At 41.0% G+C, this 16,724-nt stretch overlaps 1 protein-coding gene across 2 annotated transcripts in view; it reads left to right on the top strand.

Annotated features, from left to right (window-relative positions):
* The window catches only part of DOCK1 (dedicator of cytokinesis 1), a 572,428-nt gene that overhangs the window by 520,925 nt on the left and 34,779 nt on the right, over positions 1-16,724 (top strand). For both annotated transcript variants that reach the window (XM_075935276.1, XM_075935277.1), the window contains exons 47-48: positions 456-593; positions 7,001-7,146. In XM_075935276.1, coding sequence (XP_075791391.1) covers positions 456-593; positions 7,001-7,146 — 284 coding nt within the window. The remainder of the gene's footprint in view (positions 1-455; positions 594-7,000; positions 7,147-16,724) is intronic.

The following is a 16,724-nucleotide window of genomic DNA, read 5'->3' as shown; positions in this document are numbered from 1 at the left end:
ATATATATATAAACGATATAAAAAGAAAAATGAATTCACACTAGTGTGGCTCACTTGGATAATAGTGATTGCTATTTTGGATCTGGAACCAATGAGGTGTGAGTATCACTGGTTAGCTTTTGACACAAATTTAAATTATAATATGTTTTTGCGGGGGGTGGGAGGGCTATGCATGAAGTAAAGGAAATTTGTTCAACCTGATACATTTAGCTGTACTTCACAGTTGCTGGGCAGAATTATGCATACATTAATTTTAAATTATTATGGGCATCTCAGAATGAAAATAAAAGCATATATAGTACAAAAAATTACCATGTTCTGCTTTAGATGCTATTGCTATGCCATGAAATCTCATATTACTCTTAGAAACCTTACAGTATATGTAGTGATCCCCTTGCTCTACTCCCTTTCATGAGAGAAGACCAGAAAATTCATTGTCATCTAATTGTATTTAGATTCCATTCCTGTCAGAAGGTATCCGAATTCATGGAGAGAAAGTAACTGAAGCACTAAGGCCGTTTCATGAGAGAATGGAAGCCTGTTTTAAGCAGCTTAAAGAAAAAGTGGAAAAGCAATATGGTATAAGAACAATTGTAAGTTGTCTCTAAACGTGAAATTTTAAAAGTTTGTTTTTAGAATTGTTGAAATTCTTATTTCAGAGATGAAATGAATATATAGAAAAAACACTTTTAATAGATAGTTGATTAAGAATCTTCAGAGAGTAAGTGGTTTTTTTCATTGTGTTTTGTTGTTGTGGAGGTGATGGTAGATTTAAACTCATTTTTAGATAGTGGTTTATTTTTCTTAACATTCCTAAAATTGTCCACGTGGGTAGCCACATGAAAGTGTAGTAACTTGCTTGTGTTGCACATCAGATGAGTATCTCTTCTGAGGTTAGACTAGATCTTTCTGGTTTCCAGTTTTTTGTCCTGTACTATAGTCCCATCAGAAGATTGTCTTCTAAGCATAATTGTATGTCAAAGGCTTCAACAGATATCTTCCTCTGTAACTATGATAGATGAATAGATCTACTTGGTTAATTTACCTCTGAACTGGCAATTATAGCTTAGAGCATGGGGCCCATACATGTACATCACTTAAATTGTCAGTGCCTAGGAGAAGTCACCAAATATCCTAAAAAATATTCAAGATCCCTTATCAACTTGTTAAAGCGGCGAAAGGCTTGCTAACTACAGAAGCAGCTTCTCCTCTCTTGGAATTCACACCTCCAGATCAGCTACTAGAAGTGGGTCTCATCCTCCTTGATTGGATCTACCTCGTCATCTCCAGCCTGATTCTGGTCTGCATATTTATACTTGCCTCTGGAAATTTCCACTACATGCATCTGACGAAGTGGGTCTTTTCCCACAAAAGCTTATGCTCCTACACTTCAGTTAGTCTATAAGGTGCCACAGGACTCCTCGCCACTTTTGCAGATTCAGACTAACACGGCTACCCCTCTGATACTATCAACTTGTTGGAAGTCAAGATAGTCCCTTAAAACATTAATTTTAAGGCTCTTTAACATAGATTACAATCTCAAATTCTGACATCATTGAAGCATTCATTCTTTGAAGTCAGAGGTTCATGTCATGAAGTATCGCTTCCAAAGCTAGATTCCAGTTCTGGGGCTGTTTTAAATGCTTTTTCAGTAAGTCAGGGTCCTGTAACTACAGATTCTCAGAAATGACTTGCTACTCTTAAGTACAAATTGCATCTTTGACCTTACTTGTAAATCTCCTGCTACTATAACTCTACAAACTGTATTTCAGGAGAGCAGGGATAGATGGTCCTCAGTACTTTAATTTGCACTCTCCCAGCATGAACAAATCACTTTTGGCCACCCTTCAGGATGCAGCCAGAATTTGGAATACTGTTCTGCAATATTGGATGAATTTTACAGCTGCAGAATCACAGAATAAGTAGGATCCCTTCTATTCCATTCATGAACTTTCTGTAGACCTGTAAGGTAAGATTAATCGGGCAGGAGCTCCCAACAGGTCTGAGATTTTAGGTAGCCTTTACCAGAGGCAGCACAAGAGTATGGAAGATGTGGTTCATTAATCTCACCTCACTGCATACCCATGAGAAGACTAGCCACAGTCTAGTCCTTAGTGAATGACAATTGAAATCCAAATAGGAAAATTTTGTAAAAAGATAAAGAAGTCTGTTAAGATTAATTCTAGAGTGGATTCCAGTAGTAGGAAGAGCTGCCTGATATTATCAGAGGGGTAGCCGTGTTAGTCTGAATCTGCATAAACAACGAAATGTCCTGTGGCACCTTAGGGTATATCTACATTTGACCCTTTTTCAAGAGAGGGATGCAAATGAAGACATTTGAAATTGCAGATGAAGCCAGGTTTTAAATATCCTTGCTTCATTTGCATAATAGCGCTATTTCGAAATAACAGATGCTGTTAAGACATGGTTATTTCGCAAGAAAACCCTTCTCTCAAAATAACTGGTAAACCACATTGTATGAGGAATAAGGGTTATTTTGAGAGAAGGGTTTTCTCTCGAAATAACCACATCTTAACAGCGTCTGTTATTTCAAAATAGTGCTATTTTGAAATAGCGCCAAAACGGGAAATTTAAATCCCGGCTTCATTTGCAATTTCAAATGTCTTCATTTGCATCCCTCTCTTGAAAGAGGGTGCAAGTGTAGACATACCCTCATGGTATGTCTACACTACAGCACTAATTTGAACTAACTTAATTCGAAATAAGCTAATTCGAATTAGTGCATCTAGACCTAAAAACTAATTCAAATTAGCGTTTTGCTAATTCGAAATAGCATGTCCACATTGAGTGGACCCTGAACCAAAGTTAAGGCTGGCCGGAACCAGTGCCGGCAGGGCATCAGGTTATGACTTAGAGTGTTGAGCAGCTGCCTCAGGCTAGCCGAGGGCTGTGCTTAAAGGGACCCGACCCCCACTCCGGACAGACAGTTCTCAGGGTTCCCCGCTTGCTTGTCTAACTCGATGAGGGACAGCAAAGCAGTCCTTTCTTGGAGTGCCCTGAGTGTCCACACTCAGCACATCACAGCACTCGGCCATCAGCCCGGCTGCACTTGCCACAGGCTGCCATCTGGGGGGGGGGGTCAATCCAGGAGGCCCTGTCAGGATCCAGGAGGCCCTGCAGGAGAGCTTCTACCCTGAGGAGCCCGCAGAGCCACCCCAATCCTCCCCATCGGGGGCTTGTGCCCCATTCTTCCCTCACCTCATTCCATTAACCCTTCCCTAAGCCCCCCCTTCCTGATGTACAAAATAAAGGACACGTGTTCAAAAATAGAAACTCTCTTTATTTAACAAAACTGGGGGAGGGGGGATTAACCTCTGGGGAGACTGGGAAAAGGAGGTGGGAGAGAGGGTGGGAGAGGGGGAAACCTGGGAGGAGGGAGCTGGAAGGGGGAAGCCAGGGGAAGAAGGAGGAGGGGAAGTATAAAACTATGGTACGCCATATCTTCACTACTATGTACAGATGTGGTCTCCTCACCTCAAAAAAGATATTTTGGCCTTGGAAAGGGTTCAGAAAAGGGCAACTAAAATGTTTAGGGGTTTGGAACAGGTCCCATATGAAGAGAGGCTAAGGAGACTGGGACTTTTCAGCTTAGAAAAGAGGAGACTGAGGGAGGATATGATAGAGGTCTATAAAATCATGAGTGGTATGGAGAGGGTGAATAAAGAAAAGTTATTCATTAGTTCCCATAATAGAAGGACTAGAGGACACCAAATGAAATTAATGGGCAGCAGGTTTAAAACTAATAAGTGAAAGTTCTTCTTCACACAGCACGTAGTCAACCTGTGGAACTCCTTGCCACAGGAGGCTGTGAAGGATAGAACAATAACAGAGTTTAAAGGGAAGTTAGATAAATTCATGGAGGTTGGGTTCATGGAGTGCTATTAGCCAGGGTGTAGGAACGGTGTCCCTGGCCTCTGTTTGTGGAAGGCTGGCGATGGATGGCATGAGACAAATCGCTTGGTCATTGTCTTCAGTCCATCCCCTCCGGGGTACCTGATGCTGGCCGCTGTCGGCAGACAGGCTACTGGGCTAGATGGACCTTTGGTCTGACCCAGTACGGCCATTCTTATGTTCTTATGATCTAAGCTCAGGGCTCAGGGTTGTGGGTCTCACTGGACCAACTTGATTTTCATGCAGACCTGCTCCTGGGTTTGCATGTGGCCTTTGATGGCCAGGCTGGCAGCTATCTTGCCCTAGACAGCCGCATTCCTGTGCCTAGTGTAGAGATCGTGGACGTTGGAGGCCTCCCCCCAAACCTCGATGAGGTCCACGATCTCCGCACTAGACCAGGCGGGCGCCTGCCTCTTCCGGCCCTGGGCAGGCTCCTGGGAGCCGCCAGCCTGGTCCTCGGAAGAGGCGGCGGGTTGGGTGGCAGCGGGTGGCTGGTTCATGCTGTGCCAGGTGCAGGGTCTGCTGGCTGGGTGCTGGCAGGCTTGCAACTGGCACAAGCACTGTAGCCAGACTGTGCCCCTTTAAGGGCTCTGGGGCTGGGAGGGGGGCAGAAGAGTTTCCCTGGTTTGGCCCAGAATGGCCACCAGGGCAACCTAGGAAGGGCTAGCCTCCAACTAGTTCAAATTAAGTGGCTACACAGCCCTTAATTGGAACTACTTAATTCGAACTAGGCGTTAGTCCTCGTAGAATGAGGTTTATCTAGTTCAAATTAAGTGCTCCACTAGTTCAATTTAAATTCGAACTAGCGGTTTGTATGTGTAGCCCCTATTAAAGTTAATTCAAACTAACGTCTGTTAGTTCGAATTAACTTTGTAGTGTAGGCATACCCTTATAGATTAACAAATTTATTGGAGCATAACATTTCGTGGGCAAAGACAAAGTGGGTCTTTGCCCACAAAAGCTTATGCTCCAATAAATCTGTTAGTCTATAAGGTGCCACAGGACTTCTCATTGTTTATGCCTGACATTATATCTCTTGTAAGAAAAAGACAAAACCCTGTAATTCATTATATCCAAAAGTCAGTGCACCAAATTGTGTTCACAATTACGATGGATTTATTGCATTCTATGTCCAGTGACTGTGTTACTCCAAACTGAAACTTGTGTAACTGGGATCAAGATCTGGAACTGAATTTCTCTTATTATTAGGGCTCATCTGGACTATAGGGAACAGTTAAAAGAAGATATGCAAATTCCCTTTGTCGAAAAGCCGCATAAACCTCCTTTTTTGAGGAAAAGCAGCTTTTTAACGAAGGGAGCAGTTCACGGAAAAAGCCGCATCTTAATTACTTTCCCTTTCAAAAGTTCCACTTTCGAAAGTGCAATCTGAAGAAGATATCAAATTCACACAGAATTTGCATATCCTCTTTCGACCATTCCACGTAGTCTAGATATGCCCTTACTGGGGATCACACAAGTGTTTAAGGTGCTATAGGACCAAAGGGTTTAGAATGTGTATTTTTAAATACACTAAGTCAGAATCTTTGCTATGACAGGTTTCCACTGGACACAGCAGAGTGGGACAACAGTGATCTAGTTATAGCTCTCTAATTCTCTTTACAGTGTCAGTGAAGCTTAGAGCATCCTGGGCCAGGTGCCAACAAGTCTCAGAGAAAATAGGAAGAACATAGCACACATTAGCTATACCACCTCTCCACCTGATTAAACAGCCACTCTGGAAATCTGTGGGATGGGTGGCATGAGAGCCAGTACACCAGGGAATCCCCAGATACACAATGGGAGCAAAATGAACCAATGAATTTGACTTTGATAACCCAGACTTCAGAAATTCATTTTCAGTTTTTTCAGTGGTGGTGATATTAAGGTAATGATGACATATTTAAAGAAGATAGAAATCCTATCTAAAGCTTACCAGCCTTGATAGAATCCTTGTAAATGTTGTTCGCTTTATAGTCCTTAAATCCCTACTTGATGTATTTGATGCACTGTGCTTCTAAATAATAATTTATTCCCAAGGAGAAACAAGATATTGACATTGACTACAGTTATGTGTCACTTGCTTCAGTCATATTCATTACATCGTCAAAGAGATGACTGGAAATTCAGACCTAGTTGGTGTTATCTTGCCCGTGTCACTCTGATCCGCTACTAAGAATTGATGGAATTTTATCACTTCTGTCTTTCTTGTACAGTACCAGCTTGCCAGAAGTTGACAGAGTGGAAAAGCTACCTGTGACTAAATGGCATGAGAGTCTTATTTTTGTCTGAAAGAGTTCAATTATTTTATGCATATATCAGTTATTAATGATTAACAAAGCTTATATAAATATTCAGAACTATAAAAGAGCATCTGCATAAAAACAACTTTTAAATATTTTCTTCTCAACCTAAATGTCACTCCGTGAAAGTGGCTCTGTTAACAGCAATAGCGTATTCTTGGTTTTTAAAAACTTAGGCTCATAATTCCTGTTGCTCAGTGGTAGAGCACACTAGGGTACCAGTAGCGAGCCATGTTCACCACATCTTGGAGGAAACTGTAGGTGCTTCAAGAGGTAGGCCTTATAAGGGGCTGGTGGCCTTTGTGATTCCCAGTAAGTACTATGGGAAAGGTTATTTTATTGGAACTGGCAGAAAAGGGAATGACTGCAAATAATAATTGTGCAATAAATGGTAAATGTGTCAGTCCGTAGGGGTCAGTCCAATTGAGAATCAGGGCTCTTCAGGCATAATAGTGCTCTGGTTCAGGGACTTTCCCCTTTTCTGTAACCAAAAGAAAGAGAAGTGCAATAAGGAGAGGGAGAGCTATTAGGAATTATAGCCATACACATGCTTAAAATTAAGCATATTCTTAAGTATTTTCCTGAATCATGACCTGTTTGCATTTTCTTCTTAAATATACCTAATTTAGTAACAAAATCTCTATGTGATTATAGATGATTTGTTACTAAAATAGCATAAAATTCCAGGTGGACAGGAAGCATTTAATCATTCAGCATTATATGAACATGAATCACAAATTTCAGGTTGTGTTCTAAAAGGAGTACAATCATATTTTTCTTTGTTTTAGCCCTCAAGCTTGGATGATAGACGAGGCAGTCGGCCAAGATCTATGGTTAGATCATTCACAATGCCTTCATCTTCAAGACCTTTATCTGTTGCATCAGTATCTTCTGTCTCATCGGACAGTACACCTTCTAGACCTGGCTCTGATGGGTAAGTAAAGTATAATAATTATGACCTTGTGATTGTGGAGAAAGATTCTGCATACAAATCCTTAATCCTTCAGGATTGTTAGAAGCCTTCAGCACCTAAAAATCTCCTTAATTACAAATGTCTATTATAGTGCATTTGTTATCTTAATTCTTTGTTTTATAAAGTTACCAATATGAGCAAATAAAGCTCAAGTAAATTTCTTTTGAGCAAACTGTTTCAGTACTGAAATCAGTTTTGGATATGTAGGTGGGGGAAATGTAGGTCTTCTTAGAAGATATTTTATAAAATTCTTTGCCTCCTCTCCAGCAGTGATACTTACATCTTGCTACCACTGGCCACCACTCAGAAGAAAAGCATTATTTTTTAACGAATACCATCATTTCTTAAAATAACTTTGTTCTTTTAAGAATCTTGTTTAATGCTAATTTCAAGAAACACTATTTGATTTTTATATCATGTTACCAAGATAAATATGATGTATGTTTTATAGCTTGTAAAAAGCCTAAGGTGAATGTAATCCTTTGAGAGGATTAAGAATGTGTTTATTCCAAGTGGCTTTCACTAAACATTTGGCGAGGTCCTTCCATATAATCATATTGGGTAACCCTTGAGGTGGTGAGCAAGTACAGATTGGCGTAATGCAGGGTTTAGCTGACTTTTTAATCGTTCATTCTCACTTCTGGTGCCAACAGGTGAAGCTTTTTGGTAGGATTGCTCTTCATCAGCAGAAAATGACTTAAAAGAAAATTGTATATTCATACAAGGCTAATGTGAAAATATGTGTGTGCTGCCATCATCAGAGTGTCATTCTCACTCCTTATGCTACTTTTTTTCATTTCTTCATATTTGTCTTTTTCCTCTACCCCAGCTCTGCCATTGTACATACTAGTTGGCAGGCTGGGGGGGAGGGAGCGCAGCACATGTAGAGGCCAATCAGACTGGGATTGTTCCACTGGAATCAGTTTTCCTTTGTCCTCCACCTTCAATCTGTTTCTTTTTTAGTTCCATTTTGCAGAACGAAACTATAACACAAGTCCTTGAGCAAGCTTTTTACATATGGAGCTGTTACGAAGAAATACAGTTAGTCAATTTGCTTTTATAGCCATGTAGGTTGGTCTGCCCTCTTCCCCTGAAGTCAATTAAGCCTGAACAGTAAAGTAAAACAGGCTCATTCTGCAGCTCAGCTGAAACAGTGAAGCAAGCAGCAAGGCAGCTATAATAAATATCATGACAACATACTGGTTACACTTCGTCACCACAAAAAAATTTGAGTTTTGAAGCTCATTGTGAAATAGGGCCTGATCCAAGGCTCATTAAAATTAATGAGAGTTTCTCAGTGTATTTGAATGGACTTCGTGTCAGGCAAACAGTGCTTGCAGTTTTATTTGCACTAACAAAGCTCTTGGTTTCACTTTCACTAAGAAGTACATCTATCACATTCTGGGCTATAATTCAGACCAGTGAGAGGTTGTGTCACCTCTTGTCCTGTAACTCTAAGAGCTTTAAAAATGCTCTACACCATAGCTCCTTGTCTGGATACACTCCCAGTCAATATACAAGAACGCACTGAGTGGCTCTATGCTATGCAATTCCGGTTCAGCACTCGACCCCAGCAGCCATTTTGTGCATCAGCTCCTACTCATAAGGTTAATTAGTAAGAGTGTGTCTCGACTACATGGTTCCGTCGACATGAAATGAGGTTTACAGGATCTGACGACAAAGGGTTCTGGGGTCAGCAGATCCCCGTCTAGACTGCCGTACTGTGCTGACAAACAGCTGATTGGCACAGTATGGTGCCCATTTTGATTTAAATGAAGCGGCGATTATTTAAATCACAACTTCATTTCCCTTTGTCGTCCTGCCTTATCTACATGGCTCCGTTGACGGAGCCATGTAGTCTAGATACACCCTAAGGGTCCTATAAGCGGTGCACTCATCTCTCATGAGGTGGCCCCTTGTGTCAGTGCATATGTCTGAACTCTCTCCCTTTCAATTTGTCCCATCTCCAAAATAGAGCGGTACCTCAGAACTTCTCTGGAGGCAATGTCTTTGCCTTCTCAAGACCTTTCTGGCCTCTGCTCTTCAGCTAGGCCACTAAAAGAGTTTAGTTCTCCCTACTAGGGTGCATCAGTATCCAGTCCATTTTCTCCAGTGATTAATGGACAGTTGAGGGAGACACGGTCACACCTACTACTCCATGTCCCAGCCACAGACCCTGTGGATAGCAGCTGTTGCTGTGTCCCTTTAAACTCTGATGTTTCTCTGATTCATGAGGCCATTTCACCACAGCCCTATGCCATCATCACCCTTATCTCAGGTCCTTGTCCTAATGCAGTCCCTGAAAACAGTTTAAGGCTCGTTCTGACTCTCCCTGGCTTCTGGCAGCACTACCTCGTACAAGGTCTTTCAGCTCTTTCCACCATCCATACACCATCCACACTCTTCCAACTCTATCAAGGAACTGAACTTGTTCTGGTCATTCAGCTCTTCTTATACTAACCTGGTAGGCCGTGAATGGCAGCTTCCCACGCACCCATTCTAGGCAGCTTCAATGACCTTTCTGCTGCTCTTTTCTGAAGCTATGTCTAAACTATATTTTTTTTCTGGGATACCTCGTGTCTGCTCTTCCGCTTTTTTTTTTTTTTGTGGAAGAGCAGACACGCTCTTTCGGAAGCCCTGTCTTCCTCCTCCCACAAGGAAGGAGAGCTCTTCTGAAAGTCGTTTTTTTTCTAAAATATGGCCCACTGAAGATGGGCCAAATTTCCAGAAAAGCCTCTTCCAAAAAACTATCGGAAAAAGCTACGCAAATTGCGGAGCACAATTTGCGTACCTTTTTCCGATAAAGCCCCATAGTGTAGAAGATATAGCCTGAGACAGAATGTGGCAGAGCTACAAGGCTTTAATCAGGAGGCCTCAGGGCCTAATCCATCCTGTCACAGGCCTACTTCTACAAAGTGCTGATTTTAATATCTTTTGTCAGATGTCTGTTGAATGAATTTAAGTTGTAAGAGGGACTGGCCAGAAAGTGAAATTTCTGCTCTGTAGGAAATTTATGAAAAATCCTCACATGGTACAAAAAATGAAATTTCAAAATTTCCCACAGGGTAGGAATTCATTTTGAAAAAATAACATTTTATTTCAACCTTTTCAAAATATTCTCATGCTCCAACAGATGCCCAGAGATGTGGCAATCCAACATATATGGAGCTGACAGGTCAGCCTTGGAAGCCCTGACTCGGGAGCAGTCAAACTGGTAGTCTGTCTGGGAGCCAGGGCTGCCAACAATCTTGAAGTCTGGAAGCCCTGAGACCCCAGGCCTTCAGAGAGCCAGCAGCTTCGAAGCTCATGCTTCCCAGACTTCCAATTGGGCTGCTAAGTATTCAGTTGAGCTGGTAGGAAATGATTTTTCTGCTAGCAACTGGTGTCCATGGTTTCTACTGGAATTTCATCTTAATCGTCACGTTCCCATGGAATATTTTGAAGTTAAAAAATTGGTATTCTGCAATAGAAAAATATTACATCTGAAGATTTCCAGCCAGTTCTGGTTCTTTTTTTAAAATCAGGTCATTGTTTTACATAATTATTTAGCACCTTTTCTGTAAGAAGTTTGATATGAGTTTTGAATGGGTTAACATATTAAAGGAAGTTCATTATAGTGTTAGTTTAGATTTAAAATATCCTGTTAAAAATACACACTGTTGCTGATAAAAGTTACATATTGACAATGAAATCAGTAGCTCTGATTTCGGAATTGCCAAATGTACTTGAAAGATTAATATAAAAGCAAAACAACAAAAATTAATTAACAGGACCCAGTAATTTTGGAAGTAGGCTCTTAAGAAGATAAACTGCAAGGGATGTCTATTATCCTCAATGCAAATGAAAGTTACCTGCATAAATTTCCTATGCATTTTCTGCAATACCGAATATTTAATAGTGGGCAGTAGCTGATTTATAAATACATATTATTCTGTTAGTTTTCTGTTTCCCCATTCTTTGGAAATACTAATAAGCAGGGCTCGCCGAACTGCGGTGAGCCCCGCTCTCTAGCTGCGCTGTCCGGCGATATGCGCGTGTGCAGATCGCCTGAACCCAGCTCTTCCGGGTCGCAGTCTGCTCGCCACAGGCGAGTAGATTGCATTATTTGTCGAGCCCTGCTAATAAGTATGAGTAATCCTGCCTGTACTGCTTACTGTATATATCTTTATAACTCCAAAGGTGTGGCCACTCACCTCCAAGTGCATGCCTGTACTCTCTGTTTTCGTAATGTCCTCCATTCGTAGCTTCTCTTTTCAGATGGATTTTCAATGAATTTGTGGCTATGTGATAGTCTGTATGTGAAACAAATACAATAACTCCTCTCTTAACGCCGTCCTGCTCAACAGGGTTTCCTTGTTACATCATTGATCATTGTTACAAGCTCAATTCAGCTAGACACATAAAGGGTAACAAGAAGACATTCTATAAATATATTAGAAGCAAGAGGAAGACTAAGGACAGAGTAGGCCCATTGCTTAGTGAAGAGGAAAAAACAATAACAGGAAACTTAGAAATGGCAGAGGTGCTTATTGACGTCTTTGTTTTGGTCTTCACCAATAAGTTTGATGATGAAGGGATGCCTAAAACAGTGAAGGCTAGTGGAAATGGGGTAGGTTTAGAATTTAAAATAAAAAAATAGCAAATTACAAATTACTTAGAAAAGTTAGATGTCTCTAAGTCATCAGTGAAATGCATCCTAGAATACTCAAGAAGCTGATAGAGAAGGTATCTGAGCCTTCAGCTATCATCTTTGAAAAATCATGAAAGTCAGGAGAGATTCCAGAAGACTAGAAAAGGGCAAATATAGTGCCCTTCTATAAAAAGGGAAATAAGAACAACTCAGAAAACTACAGACCAATCAGTTTATCTTCTGTGCCAGGAAAGATACTGGAACAGGTAATTAAGGAATTCATCTGCAAACATCTGGAAGAAAATAAAGTGATAAGTAACAGCCATCATGGATTTGTAAAGAACAAATCATGTCAAACCAATCTGATAGCTTTCTTTGATAGGTTATCAAGTCTTGTGGATAAGGGAGAAGTGGTGGATGTCGTATACCTAGATTTTATTAAGGCATTTGATACAGTTTTGCCTGACCTTCTTATCAATAAACTAGGCAAATACAACTTAGATGGGGCTACTTTAAGGTGGGTGCATAACTGGTTGGATAACCGTTCTCAGAGAGTAGTTATTAACAGTTCACAGTCATGCTGGAAGGGCATAACAAGTGGGATTCCACGGGGGTTCTATTTGGGACCGGTTCTGTTCAGTACCTTCAGCAACAATTTAGGTGATGGCATTAGAGAGTACACTTATTAAGTTTGCAGATGATACCAAGCTGGAAGAGGTTGCAACTACTTTGGAGGATAGAGTCATAGTTCAAAATGATCTGGATAAACTAGAGAAATGGTCTGAGGTAAATAGGATGAAGTTTAATTAAGACAAATGCAAAGTACTCCACTTAGGAAGGAACAATAAATTTTACACATACAGAATGGGAAGTGACTGTCTAGGAAGGAGTACTGCTGAAAGGGATTTAGGGGTCATAGTGGACCAAAAGCTAATTATGAGTCAACAGTGTGACACTGTTGCAAAAAAAGCAAATATGATTCTGGGATGCATTAACAGGAGTGTTGTGAGCAAGACTTGAGAAGTCATTCTTCCGCTCTACTCTGCACTGATTAGGCCTCATTTGAAGTACTGTGTCCAGTTCTGGGTGCCACATTTCAAGGAAGATGTGGAGAAATTGGAGAAGGTCCAGAGAAGAGCAACAAAAATGATTAAAGGCCTAGAAAACATGGGCTATGAGGTAAGGCTAAAGGAATTGGCTTGTTTAGTTTAGAAAAGGAAAGACTAAGAGGGGAGATGATAGCGGTTTTCAGGTATCTGAAAGGGTGTCATAGGAAGGATGGGGAAAATTGTTCTCCTTGGCCTCTGAGGATAGGACAAGAAGCAATGGGCTTAAACTGGAGCTGGGGAGGTTTAGGTTGGACATTAGGAAAAATTTCCTAATTGTCAGGGTGGTTAAACACTGGAATAAACTGCCTACGGAGGGTTGTGGAATCTCCATCACTGGACATATTTAAGAGCAGGTTAGACAGACATCTATAGGGTTGATCTACATGATGCTTGGGCCTGCCATGAGGGCAAGGGACTGGACTTAATGATTTGTCGAGATCTCTTCCTTTTCTAGTATTCTATGATTCTATCACTGAACTATTAGAGAACATACTCATTTAAAGTTGTGCAATTCTGCTTATAACCTTGTTTGTCATCCTGCTAGCAGGTTGGAGCTTGGAACCTGGGTGGGCCTCCTTTATCTTCCCCCAGGCCTCCCATTCTCTGGTAGGCCCTGTAGATGAGCAACTCCCCTCTCCTTCTCACACCTCCTACTCACAGAAATCAGATGTTGTTGGCATTCAGGAGTCTCATTGGCAGGGAGAGAGTGAAGACTCAGCATGCAACTTTCCCTTCCCTCCCCAGAGTCTCCTGTATTCCCCAGAACAATTGATTGCTGTGAGGAGGGCAGAAGGATGCTGTATACCCCATCCTCACTTTTCCCCCATCTCTCTCTGCGCCTCCTACTTGCAGCAATCTGCTGTTTGGCAGGATTCAGGAGGCTCATGGGGGTGGGCGAAGGAGCAAGAATGCACTTGCGGAGCAGGGAAAGTGAGGTAGATCTGGGGCAGAGCTGTGGATTGAGCACCTCCCAGCACTTTGCAAAGTCAGCATCTGTGCAGCCGTGCATGCACCATGAGGCGGAGGGAGTCAGTTCATAACCAGGTTCAGTTTCAACAGGGACATGTTTTCAACTACTGCCATGTCTCTATGGTGTCTCCTTCCTCCTGGCTTCCTTGATACTGCCTTATAGCACATCAAGTTACATTATCAATAAAGCCTTGAGGGTTAGTTCCTCAGTTCACCAGCCGAATGCTAGTTCATCATTTAGCAATAAGGATATCCTGGGGAATATCTAAGGTCACCATTTTGGGATAGGAGGCTGCAGCTGATAACAACACAGTTGCTTTGGGAGAAACTCAGGGAGCTCTGAGCAGGTCCCTAGACAATTCTCTGATTATAACTTGTTTAAAAATTATACTATATACGTATATAATGTCTTTTGTGTGGTGGAAAACATTCCTCTCCCCTCCCCACCACCACTATTTAAATGAATTTTTATGGAGAAAAGATACCTCCTCTCTATGCAACTTGGAGGATCCCACTTTATTCCCTTTTTCTATGACAGGTTATGTTTGCAGGGCCTTCTGAAAGGCCTCAAACGGTCTTGGACCATCCCATCACAGTCACCCATATTTAAATATTTCAATGTACTGTATATTTTATGAAAATGTAATTCCTGATTCTACACTGGAAGCCTCCAATACACATTCCTGAACATTTGAACCCTAGAAAATACCTCTGAATTTTACAAGTTCAGTGGATAACAATACAGGAACAGAGTCTACCGATATACAGCAACTCTATAGTGCAGTACAGTGAAAGCTTTGTATGTCAGGACTCATGGAGAATGGGGGTTGTTGATTAATTGAATGTGCCGATAACAAAGCTCATTGCTCTGTCTCCCAGCAGTTCGAGGCAGACTGAGAGGGAAGGAGGTGCCTACTGGTGATGTCATTTGGCAGTGCCAACTGTTAGAAACACCTTAATGGCTGGCTGGACAGATAGGAGTTAGGTGCATGCACCTGAAGACACTGTTGGGCTGTGTCTACATTGGGCCACTTATTCCGGAAAATCAGCCGCTTTTCCGGAATAAGCTGCGAGCTGTCTACACTGGCCCTTGAATTTCTGGAAAAGCAACGATGCACTACTGTACAAAATCAGCCGCTATTCCGGAAAAACTATTCTGCTCCCGCTCAGGCATAAGTCCTTATTCCAGAACACTGTTCTGGAAAAGGGCCAGTGTAGACAGCCCAGTAGTCTTTTCCAGAAAAAAGCCCTGGTAGTGAAAATGGCGATCGAGGCTCTTTTCCGGAAAAGCGCGTCTACATTGGCCACAGACGCTTTTCCGGAAAAGGGCTTTTCCGGAAAAGCAGCCTGCCAATGTAGACGCTCCTTTTCCGGAAAAACTGAAAACGGAATAGTATTCCGTTTCAAGCATTTCCAGAAATTCATGCCAGTGTAGACACAGCCTTGTACTATAGCTGGAGTCGATGCCGTTAACAAAATTTTCCAGTTAATAGAGTGCCAGATAACAAAGTTTTCACTGTATATATTTTTTTCCAATGAAGAAGCCTTTTTTATGATGATTGACTTCATATTACACAGTTTGTCTTTCTGATGTGATCATTTTAATTTATTTTTAGATTGCATTCTCCAACTTTCGTAAGAGCAAATACATATCAAAATAATTTTTAGTCTGAAATTTATTTTTAGGACAATTTTGTAGAAAAATTTACCTTTTATGTTACACGTTAATAATGAAAAGCTAGCCCAAAAGGAGTCATCATATGTTTAGATCTTTAATATCCTGGAAATGTAAGCCAATGGACTCAAAACAGAAAAAAATCATTCACATATTCTTTGGAGTTTTGCTTGGTGTATTTACATAATAAAATTAAGAAAACAAATTTAAATATTGAACTGTTTACTGTTTTCTTTTAAAAGTATGTTTTAAAAGTTCACTAAAACCCTAAAGGCTTCTGCTGTGCATTTGGAGCAAAAAATAGTCAACTGTGAAGGGTAAAAATTGTATCTTTTCAAAGAGAGGTTATGGTAGTCAGATACCAGCCTTGCATATTTTCACACACTCAAAGCACATGTCTGTTTTCCAAATGCCTGAGGTTTGTACCGTTCCAGTTATGAAAATTCATCTACTATTCAGAAATCAACCTTGCCCTTAGTTATTGGCAATAAAAACCTAACCTAAAAACTTTCACTAACTTGTCATTCTTCGATCTTTTTTATAGCATCAAAAGCTTAGTGTTGTTCTCTTATCTTCATAGTACTTTGTACACACATATATCATGATCTATAGATATATGCATACACCTCATACATATACACAATTCTAGCTAATCACATTTAACATATTATGCATTGTATTATTATGCATGGAGCTGGTAGCATCGTTTATTATTAAGATTGCCTGACACTTCCTATTATAAACTGTGTCTTCAGTTGCTTATAACTTTGCCAACCTTCAACCCATGTGGGTTGAATTTTCCATGCCAGATGTGTGCCTCAGGTTGAATTTTCTATGGAAATTTCAGCTGAAACAGATCAGATTTCTGAGAATGGAACTAGAGGAAAATACATTGTTATGTGTTGCCTATGTTAAAAAAAATTCTGGAGACCTTTTCTTTGACAGTCTCTGATGCATCTATTCTTTGCAGCCAATACTTGAAATTTGGCAACGAGGTGACTGTTTTGCTGTGCCTATGAAAATCCACCCATCCCGAGTTGGCCAATTTATTAACCTTTGAAAAATTGCAGAGCAATTGGGCAGAGCAGTAATTTCCTTGCATTTGCAGCAGCTCTGACCTATTGTGGATTGTCCTGGGTCCATGTTTGAGCATCTG

This window comes from Pelodiscus sinensis, chromosome 8 (genome assembly GCF_049634645.1).
Source record: "Pelodiscus sinensis isolate JC-2024 chromosome 8, ASM4963464v1, whole genome shotgun sequence".
In the NCBI taxonomy this organism is placed as follows: Eukaryota; Metazoa; Chordata; order Testudines; family Trionychidae; genus Pelodiscus; species Pelodiscus sinensis.
Note: the sequence above shows the minus strand (reverse complement) of the source record. Positions and strands in the feature narration are given on the sequence as shown.